Here is a 12,257-nt window from a genome sequence, read left to right on the forward strand (position 1 = left end):
AGAAGCCTTAGAGATACCTAGAGTTGCATAAAATTATGTAATCGAAAGATATTGCGGGTATCCCTTGTCATGTTGTCGTGATGGTGTACCAGCTACCCGCCGTGACGGAGGTTAGCGTTCGATCGCGACCGAACCCCCCCCCTCTCTCTCTCTCTCGCTCTTATCAGAATAACTAGATTTTTTTTTTTGAGAAGGAAATGTTGTTAAACCGTTCTTATGTTCCTACACATTTCAAAGAAATTAAGAACATGTTTTGAAAGTTTTGCTGTTGATATTTCATGCCGATAAAAAAACATTTAAACATTTCAGTAAATGTATTGATATAATTTTATGTGTGCATGTACATGTAATCTTATTGAATATAAAGCTACTACAAATATGTAAACCCGTTTCCCGTTGTCGTAACCTTACCCCACCACCACAAAGCTTTATGACTGTCAAAGTTAACTTCATTTGACTTTAGTCCCAATTGTTTTACACAAAGGTGTGAAACCATCGCACTGACAGGAAATTACTCTACGCTTGAACGCACAGAATACACAGGAATGAGGCAGGTAGATAATCTGTGTAACGATTGACCAACAAGAATTCTACATGCATATCAAACAATTTTCAAATAATTGATTCATTTTACTGCATTCTTTGACCGCTAATTGTGTTTAAGATGTTCCTTCCCGCAAAAAACCTCCATTATAAACTAAACAAGAGATAGAGAAAAAACACAATGAATTAAACTCCAAACACAGTATATCATGCATCACAAACATTGTAAAAAAACTTAACTGTTAGACATACTTCTTATTTTCTTTATCAAAAATAAAACTAACAGAACGAAACTTTATCAGGGAGGAAACACATGGTAGAGCTAGCGGGCTGATTTGATTAACAGGTGCAGCACGTGGACTCAAATCTGAAATTGCATTGCATGATGGATTCAATCACAGTGTACCATATTCTTTTATAAATTCTAATTTTATGAATATTTAGTATTGGATATTAGTATATTTCACATAAGTGTACGTTAAATTACGCCTAAACATCTCTCTCTCTCTCTCCTCTCTCTCTCTCTCTCTTTTTTCTCTCTCTCTCTCTCTTTCTCTCTCTCTCTCTCTCTCTCTCCTGTAAGGTGTTGTGCGATTAGACGAAGCCTTACGCGATATAGACTTTTTCTTTTGTCATGAATAGGTGTGAAAAACCCCAAGGGCATGTCATTTTCTACCCTGAGTTTGTTAATCACTACATGTATACACAGAAAATGATCGTGACTTAAACTTTATTAAACTTTATATGTATACACAGGAAACGCATACTGACATAACACGTTATGATTCCATGTGATTTAACGCAGCACCAACTTTATATATGAATGATAATTTTATTATTAAATGGAAAAATAGATTTGTTAGTTGATTCCCGACATTTGTTCATTTCTCAATTAAAAACATACACATGTATTGACAGTTTACTGCGCTATGCATGTCAGCTTATAAAATGAGAAGATGAAATTGCTCTGCATTGATAAGAGTTCATCTAATGAAAATATTTAATTTTAAGATTGTTATAAAAACATGATTATCAACTAATAGAAATAATAACTGAAATAACCACGTCAAATACAAAGATTTGTGTTCTTATTTACACATCACAAAATTTAACAGCATAATAATCATGTTATGTTGTAACTCCAATGTAGTTTCCGATTTCATGAAATTCTATTTCATAAATATAATTTATTAATTTAATCATAATATGGACCACAATTTATTTACAATGCAGCTGTTATGCTTAAATCTGAAGTCGCATATTTGACATGGATTTAGGCGACCCGCATTGTCTGTAATGTACAGTACAGGTAAGGTAACAACAACAAGCAGCAGCAGGAATAACGGTAAATCACACCGTCGCGGTGTCATCACGGTCGCAATCCATACCGCGATCAAAAACCGCGATGGTGTATCGTGGGAACGATGAAAATACCGTGACGGTAACGCGGGCCAATACGGGATCCACGTTGCCTGTACTGTATCATATCCTTATCAGTAATATTGAATCTAAAATTATAGAATATAAAAATTTACTGTAATCTCACTAAAAAAAATTCTAAATATTTCTATGTTGAACTTGAGCTCCTCTTGGTGCCACAGTTTTGCTTTGGGAGTCATATATTGAACAATTTAGAATCTTCACTATTTATACAAGTTTTAGTGTAAGTATTGCCATTTTGGCTTCCGTGGCCCTTGAGAGAAAGACAAACCCAACAATTTAAAATCCACTTTCCTAAAGGATGCTTAATTTGGACCAAGTTTCAAAAATGTGAAAGTTTACAGACAGACAGACAACAAGGGATCAGAAAAGGATTAAGTGAGATAAAAAAGGAAAAAAAAATTGATGAATTAGAACTAGAGTAAACAACCTTCTGTTGAAAAGTAGGAAGCCAGCAAGTTCTTCTGAGTGCTGGCCGACAAGGACTGGATGTTGATCCCTGCGGCATCAGTGAAGGCTCCACCAAAGCCAATGATGGACTGAAACGTGTTGTTCAGATTCACCAAGACCTCTGTTATATCGAGATAAAATGGAACCAATGAATATAGAATACAGGTACCATACATAAAACATAACACATGAAAAAATCATTTCTTAATTGAACTCAATGTAACAAGTCGAGCGGTCCTTGCCACAAAAGAAAAGTTTTTCTATAGTCTGTCCCAAGATATTTATGCAGCACATTTGGACGATTTTTAATAAAAAAAACACATACCTGTAAAACAAGTGCAATTGAAATAGTTGAAAGGGATAATTTCCAAGATAATTTCATTGACACATTATAATCTTTCACTCAGAAAAATTCACAGGAACGAAAAAGATTCCTTACGAATATTTATAATGGGGAATGTTTACATCTTTTCTCCTTTCGGAATACATCGCGCAATTTTTCAATGTTATCATCCCGGCTAACTCCAATACAAAATCCCCATAGACATTACATTTTTAGCATTGTATTGAAACCTGATAAGCTAACAGGGGCGTTTTGACTGAGAAATCTTGGAAATGTTTCATACTTTTGAATGTACATCGTTTGAACCCCGAGGTATTTATAAATATCATGCAATTAAGCAAAATGTAAATCCAGGATATCTTGGGACAGAGTATAACACACAACAATTTATTCAGGACAACATACAAACTGAAACCTGGGGCTAGCTATCACTGTTCTAAAAACTCATCCAAAAAAATTAAATGCTACTAGTTCTCTCATCTGCAGGATTTGTCGTTTTCAAGCTCAATATCAACAATAAACATAAGATGGTACTTAATTGAAAAAAAAATTTATGCATTAACTTGCACCGACACATTCGACACACGCAGTCTAATTCTATCTGGTAAAATCACACACCCCCCCCCATTTGTACTAGGTATGCTAATTAAGTCCTAATAATTTCCAGTAAACTGTAAATAATCTAGTCAGCCTTATCCGGACATCCGGACAACTTGTTATAAAAATAATGAATAACCTATTTGAGCTTATAAATTAAGAAAATACGAAAAGCAATAGTACTGATTCCCAACTATCCGGACACTCTAAATTCTAAACTTGAAACAGTTCAAACAAATACAGTCTAGACTGCCTTAGCAACTCTCTGTATTAAGCGACTCTCTGTCTTATGCGACGATATTTAGTCCGCCCAACAAAAATTTCCTATATGTAAGCCCTGCATTAAGCGACCCCTTGCCTTACATGACAAGCGACCATCATTTTTTAGTCCCAAACTGCTGTGTAGACTGTTTTAAGCAACTTTCAGCAAATTAAAATGGCGTCCAAAGCTGAGAAACAATTAGAAATGATTTGTTTTGATAACCAATTAGAATATTTATCACCTTTTATGATAACGGTTATTATTATTAACCCCCATACGTGAGGTTTTTCAAGACTCCCGCTATATCTCTAATGACGATTTTTGTCGCACCCTGTATAAACAAACATGGTATTGGGTTCGTTCACCCTATCCACCTGTTTGCCTTAGTCCATTCCCTCTTGGTCCATTTGCTCTAATTATTGCTCGCCCAAATTATCGTTTGCCCTAAACCTCATTCGCTCCTTGTTTATTAATAAACAACATAATAATTAGTTATTTCATTTACTTTTAACTTAAATCTTGTTAACTTAATAACCTCTTCTTTGGGATAGTTTTCTCTATTCAATAACTCTTTAATCACTGATATATTAAGCAGCGTAATTTTTTGCTTAATTTCCACAAAAAAATAAAAGGATCGAAATCAAGACCAGAAGTAAATTTTGAGAAATTTTTATGGCGGTACAAACTTCAGATTACGAGGCATTATCCCTGAAAATTTGAAGGAAATCGAACGAGCCATATTCAAGAAATCGCCTGCACGAAATGTGTAAGGAAACGTAAGTAATCACAGATTACAAAGCTCACCGAGACGAGGCATCACCCTTATGAGACATCACCTTTATGAGACTACCTTTATCATATTATATGAAAATCATACTTTATGATCTTGCCAATGGATATTCATGGATTCTGTTTTGAAACAATATCGTATATCATCTGTTAAAATATTGTATGATAATCATAAGTTCATATGTTAATCAATACAATAATATAAAATTAAAAATTGCATCCTATAATACTTACAATATATATCATAAAATACAATAAAATACCATAATATACAATGATGAGATATGAATCAGATATTGTAACATATGATATGACATTGTATTGTGTTATACATCATTGTATTTGGTTATATAATACGATATTATTACTTATTAGGTTAGTTACATGTATATATTAGTTCTATGAAATTGATCAACCCAATATATTTCCGTAGTGAGTCAGTAACTAACCTAAAAGTTTTGTTTTCTCAAGGACTATCAAGCGACATATTTATTCTCAAATAGCGATGATCATGGCACAGCCATGTACAAGATACTTAACATCTCGTCCAATTTAACTCATTTAAACTCTTCAAAATTTTCAATCTCACCTTTCAATACTCTTTAAAAATCTTTGCTTCACCCATGTTTACATACAATGTTTTGTTGCTATTCAATTTTAAATGTTTTCTCCCTTTTCTCTGCAGAGATTTGAGCAAATTTCGACGCTGCCATTTTGTTCTGCTCCAGACAAAACAATGTGACGTCAATATTCTAAGGGCAACTACTCTAATTTTAAAGAATTTCAAAGGGCAACTACTCTTAATACTTTAAGAACTTACGGCATGCGGTTTATGTATAAAATACTATGAAATGGTGAAATGAGTAAGCGAAGCGTCGACCAATGACGGCCATATTGCCTAATATTATTTCTCACAGAACAAATATAGAGATATATGAGGCATTCACGTGCTATGTTTAAACCAATGAAAATGTGACATTTCAGTCCAAGGGAAAACAAAATATTATTTTATACATATTGTTAAATATTATACAATAATATATATAACAATATCATATAATACAATTTCATGTGATATAATTCTTTATTACAGAAACCAATATCATATCATACAACATCGTATGATACAATATTACAGAATATACAATATTGTATCATAGGATACAATATTATATATTGCAATATCATATGTAATAGTATCTTGTGATAAAATAATAAATTAATAATACAATATAATATCATTCAATATTGTATCATAATTTACAATACTATACATAACAATATCATGAGACAATATCATATCATAAAATATAAAAAAAAGAAGTAATGATACAATATCATATCGTATCATATAACTTTTTACAATATATCATATGATATTATATTATATCATATTAAACAATAGTGTTTCATATCATGCAATACTATATCATAGGAATCAACAACAACCATATCTATCTATCAAGCAGGTTTGAGTGAGGTAGGAGATTTCTTAAGCATCCTTGATAATGGAGATCAGGCTCTGCATCTGAAGCAACCTCTGTGTTTCATTTATAATATATTAAAATCAACTATGCAAGCTATCATCAATAAAACATGTGACCTGTTCGAAAAAACTAAACCCCATCCAGCATCCGAAACCTATGGCTCAGATTCAGCATCCAAGCCTGCATCAGTATCATAAGACGCATCATCCATGCAAGATTGGTGAAGTTAGGACTAGTAATAACTAAGGTATCATCATCAGAGGGCACCAGCAATTAAAACCTTAACCTCCTCCAGCATCCGCAACCTATGGCTCAGATTCAGCACCATGCCTGTCAGGTGCATCTGTTTCATAAGCCACACCATCTATTTAAGTTTGTTGCAACAAAAATTTTAACCAGCTCTTAAAACCTTAACCTCCTCCAGCATCCGAAACCTATAGCTAAGATTCAGCTTTCAAGCCTGTCTGGTGCATCAGTATCATAAGATCTATGCAAGTTTGGTGAAGTACAGACCAGCAGTAACTTAGATATTGCTATCAAAGTGCACCTGCAACAAAAACTTTAACCTGCTCCAAAAACCTTAACCTCCTCCAGCATCTGAAATTTAGGACCCAGATTCATCATCCAATTCTTTCAAGTCCATAAGTAGGTCCAGATGCAAGTTTGATGAAGATCGGACAAGTTATAGCTTAGAACAGGACCTGCAACAAAAACTTTAACCAGGTCCGGACGCCGACATTGACACCAATGCCGGGGGTATAGCATAAGCTCCCCTTGACTTCGTCTCGGTGAGCTAAAAAAAGAATAATAATAAGTAAATTGAAAAAGAAACAATAGAATAATAGTAGGGTCTTCCGCTGAGGACGGAAGACCCTTATAAGAATTTTGGAAAAATTTCAGAATAATAGTAAGGTCTTCCACTCGGAAGCGGAAGACCTTAATAATAAAACTGTTTTATAACATAGACAAGATCAAAGAACGCCTTTATTCAATTATAGTCATGCTAATATGTATTTTTTTAAAAATTATGAGTCCAAAAACCTACTTTGTAGGTAAAGGTATAATCTTTTTTCATTTACTCATTAATATTGTTAAAATCGGAATTCTCTGTGTTTGCAGCTACATAAAAAAGCCCAGGTGTGCATTACATCAAGGCGCAAATTTTGTGCATTGAATAACAGTAGACCGCTAGCAAGGCGCAAATCTTGTGCATTGAATAACTGTAGACCGCTCGCCAGTCCAGCCACGACCTATTTCCTCGGCCGAGGGCAAGTGATCGGATACGTATACCGGTAATTGTTGACATACACAGCTCGGAATCCAGCTAGATTTTATAAGAGTCTCAAATGCAGTATAGAAGCAGTTCTTTTATCAATATTGTTTTTCGCTAGAAAAGAATTAAACTGTTTAAACACTTTTCACATGTAAGCTGGTACACTGTCTATGGTACATTGTAAGTTAAGGTATAATCTTTGTTTTATTTACTATTTAAATCGTAATTTTTGTGTTTGCAACTTCATAAATAAACCAATGTGTGCATTACAGCAAGACGCAAATCTTGTGTATTGGATAACAGCAGACAGTTCGCTAGTCCAGCCGCGACCTATTTCCTCGGACAAGGGATCGGATATGTCATTGTTCACATACACAGCTCCGAATCCACCTAGATTTTAAATGGGACTCAAATGCATAGCACAGAAGCAGTTCTGTTATCCATAATGTGTTTCACTAGAAAATAACTAAAATGTTTCAACACTTTCCGTATGTAAACGGGTACCCTTTATGTCAGTTATATGCACATATACCCCATTTATTTGCCAAATAAAACACAAATACATGGTAACAAGTCTAGCTTTTTACACTAATAAGATTATAATGAACAACTTTTGCAGCGACAGCTATATTGAAATCTTAACCGCTTTTGAGTTATAAAGTGAAACCTAAATCAAGGGTTTTAGGTCCCTAATTTGAGGGGCCAACCCCTTTTTTTTATGTCAAACAAAAGATCTTGTAAATTAAAATCTTTTTTATTCTACATGTCTTAACAAAATATTTGTGAGAAACGAGATAACTAAGAAAACCAAGCAAAATTACAACGCTTTGTTTTTATCAATTTTCTAGCCCTTCCGAGCTATGGCGTTTCTTGTGCTAGGCAAACATGAATGCTTTTGTTCAGATAATCAGTCTTTTGTCTATCATCCCTGAAATTTTGAAAATCGATATCGTTTGTAATTTCTGATTACACTCGTGGACAAACCAACCCCCTAAAAATCCTTATAATGCCAATATCTCAAACATAGGTAATCATAGATTACTAAGCTCACCGAGACGGAGCATCACCATTATGAGACATCACCTTCATAAGACCACCTTTATCATTTTATATGAAAATCATACTTTATGATCTTGGATATTCATGGATTCTGTTTTGACAAAATATCGTATATCATCTGATAAAATTTTTTTATGATAATCATATGTTCATATGTTAATCAATACAATGATATAAAATTAAATATTGTATCATGTCATATTTATAATATATATCATATAAAACAATAAAATACCGTAATAAACAATAATGAGATATGATATTATAATGTATGATATGACATTGTATTGTGTTATACCTTATTGTATTTGATCACATAATACAATATCATAAAATATAATACAATATAGTATTATATTACAATATCATATTACATAATACATCATAACATTGAAACATATTATATTGTATAAAATAGTATGATATTGTATTGAATGACACTGAAACATATTTGATACATTATATGATATTATATCATATAATACAGTCAATATAATTTGATTCCAACATTGTATCTTATCAAATGATACAATATTATGTGATAAAGCAAAATATTATAAAATACATTATTATATTATACATATTGTATCATATGACACAATAATATATATTACAATATCATATAATACAATTTCATGTGATAAGATAATATATCATATAAACCAATATCATATCATACAATATCGTATGATACAATATTATATAATATTACGATATCATATAATACAATTTCATGTGATATAATTCTATATTACTGAAACCAATATCATATTATACAATATTGTATGATACAATATTATAGAATATACAATATTGTATCATAGGATACAATATAATATTTTGCAATATCTTATGTAATTGTATCATGTGATAAAATAATAAATTAAAAATACAATATAATATCATACAATATTGTATCATAATATACAATACTATACATAACAGTATCATGATACAATATCATATCATAAAATATCCAAAAAATTGATACAATATCATATCGTATTGTATAACTTTTTATAATATAACATATGATATCCTATTGTATCATATCAAACAATATTGTTTCATATCATACAATACTATATCATAGGAATCATGTTATATCATTTATCAACAAACACATCTATCTATCGAGCTGGTTTGAGTGAGGTAGGAGATTTCTTTAGCATCCTTGATAATGGAGATCAGGCTCTGCATATAAAGCAACCTCTGCATTTAATTTAAAATAAAGTTAAATCAACTATGCATGCTATCATCTATAAAACATGTGACCTGTTCCAAAAAACTAAACCTCATCCAGCATCCGAAACCTATGGCTCAGATTCAGCATTCAAGCCCATCAGGTGCATTGGTATCATAACACGCATCATCCATGCAAGTTTGGTGAAGTTTGGACCAGTAATAACTAAGATATCATCATCAGAGGGCACTAGCAATTAAAACCTTAACTTCCTCCAGCATCCGCAACATATGGCTCAGATTCAGCATCCATGCCTGTCAGGTGCATCTGTATCATAAGACACACCATCCATTCAAGTTTGGTGAAGTTAGGACCTGTAATAACTAAGATTTATTTTTTAGCATCCTTGATAATGGAGATCAAGCTCTGCATCTGAAGCTACCTCTGCGATTCATTCATATTACAGTTAAATCAACTATGCAAGTTTGATATAGTACTATCATCTATTAAACATGTGACCTGTTCCTAAAAACTTAACTTTATCCAGCATCCGAAACCAGACTCAGCATTCAAGCCTGTCAGGTGCATCAGTATCATAAGACACACCATCCATGGAAGTCTGGTGAAGTAAGGACAAGTAATAACTTAGATATCATCATCAGAGGGCACCTGTTTCAAAAACTTTATTTAACCAGCTCTTAAAACCTTAACCTCCTCCAGCATCCGAAACCTATTGCTCAGATTCAGCATTCAAGCTTGTCAGGTGCATCAGTATCATAAGACGCACCATCCATACAAGTTTGGTGAAGTAAGGACCAGTGGTAACTAAGATATAATCATCAGAGGGCACCTGCAACAAAAACTTTAACCAGCTCTAAAAACCTTAACCTCTTCCAGCATCCGAAACCTATTGCTCAGATTCAGCATTCAAGCTTGTCAGGTGCATCAGTATCATAAGACGCATCATCCATACAAGTTTGGTGAAGTTAGGACCAGTAGTAACTTAGATATTGCTATCAATGGGCACCCACAACAAAAACTTTAACCTGCTCCAAAAACCTTAACCTCCTCCAGCATCCGAAACCTATAGCTCAGATTCAGCACTCAAGCCTGTCTGGTGCATCAGTATCATAAGGCACACCATCCATGCAAGTTTGGTGATGTACGGACCGGCAGTAACTAAGATATTGCTATCAAAGGGCACCTGCAACAAAAACTTTAACCTGGTCCAACAACCTTAACCTCCTCCAGCATCTGAAATTTAGGACCCAGATTCAGCATCCAAGTCTTTCAAGTCCATAAGTAGGTCCAGATGCATCACCCATGCAAGTTTGGTGAAGATAGGACAAGTAATAGCTTAGATACAGGACCTGCAACAAAAACTTTCACCAGGTCCGGACGCCGACGCCGACGCCGAGGGTATAGCATAAGCTCTCCTTGACTTCGTCTCGGTGAGCTAAAAACGGAAATGATGTCATCAACCAAAAAAATTTCTGATAAGGTTCAGAACATAGTTGGTAAGATCTGAAAATTTTGTGCAAATCGGTAAAGCCATTTCTGAGATATCGCGTGCACAAAAAAAGGCAAGAAAAAGTGAAAGGGGAGACACAATAAACATTTTATTCCTATACAAAGCCTTGTCCGGATATTACTAATCATATATATATATATAACAATTTGTAAAAAAAGCTATTGTATTATTTTTTTTAATCTGCTTCAAAGTGAGGAAAATGAAAGTTTCCTATATATTCCTGTAATAAATGTACCACTATTTTGAGGTGGTCCCTAAAAAGAACCAGATGGTTGATTTTCTTGAAACTTGGCAAATAAACTAGAGTTGGTTTAAATGAAACAAGGGCACAGCTAAGCGGAGCATCCCCTCGCAACATGAGTTATTGTGTGGGGAATGCATTACTTAGGAATATATAGTTATGTAAATGAGGAGATCACATTCTACTAACCCTCCATTACTACAAAAACTACTGTTTCTTTACCTGTATCTAAATCCAAAAATATCAAGTTGTTGATTGAACTGCTTACTTTCACTTTTGTTTCACAGAAGTGAAGCGGAAGTAGTTATTGTCAAGTCATACATAAAATTTCTGTATAAAACTGTGTTATTTTTACGATATATTAAAAAGTACTCAACTAATTGACTTGAAAATTATCAAGCTTTATCCTTTTACCATGCCAAATACTTGTACGAAGTTTGATAAATATCAGTGCAAGGGTTTTCTTTAAACTTGCTTCAAAGCTGAACACACACACATATACACGCACAGCAGCGATGCTATATCCCTTTCGTATAATAATACATGATATAATAAAGCATTTTGTAATGTTGATAACACAAAAATAAGTGTCAGAATACGTTTGCATGTCAATGAGTGAAGTGGTACATCAAACAGCATGTTTCGTACAGAGAAGTTTGTGAGCGGTAAAATGACGATTTATCTCAAAGTACAGGGGTAGTGTCAAAACACTAAAAAGTTCAGAACATGTAAACATTAATATTTTGGTAAATCACATCTACGACAGGTTTTTGAAAGGTAAACAATGAATAACTGAACATATGATACAAGGCATTTCAACTAGATTTGCATGTCTGATGTATGATGTCTGATGTATTATAAAATGAAATATTAATAGAACTAGAGCAAAACTTGTGGCAAAGCCACGAGTAGGTCTTCCGTTATTGCTTCCAGTTGAAAATATATATGATTTGGTGTCAAACAATTGTAATGACTAAAATTTCAGTTCTGCTCTCTCTCTCTCTTTTGCCTTTAATATCTGCAAATCGACTAAATTTTGCAAGCATCTTTTAACAAAAA

At 33.3% G+C, this 12,257-nt stretch overlaps 1 protein-coding gene across 4 annotated transcripts in view; it reads right to left on the reverse strand.

The window, feature by feature from the left end:
* The window catches only part of LOC128175819 (lysosomal acid glucosylceramidase-like), a 42,797-nt gene that overhangs the window by 20,480 nt on the left and 10,060 nt on the right, over positions 1–12,257 (reverse strand). For all 4 annotated transcript variants that reach the window (XR_008242725.1, XR_008242726.1, XM_052841660.1 and 1 more), the window contains exon 3: positions 2,414–2,554. Coding sequence is in view for 2 of the 4 variants with exons in the window: in XM_052841660.1 (XP_052697620.1) it covers positions 2,414–2,554 (141 nt within the window). In the remaining 2 variants the exon portion in view is untranslated. The remainder of the gene's footprint in view (positions 1–2,413; positions 2,555–12,257) is intronic.

Source organism: Crassostrea angulata, chromosome 3 (assembly GCF_025612915.1).
Source record: "Crassostrea angulata isolate pt1a10 chromosome 3, ASM2561291v2, whole genome shotgun sequence".
Lineage (NCBI taxonomy): Eukaryota > Metazoa > Mollusca > Bivalvia > Ostreida > Ostreidae > Magallana > Magallana angulata.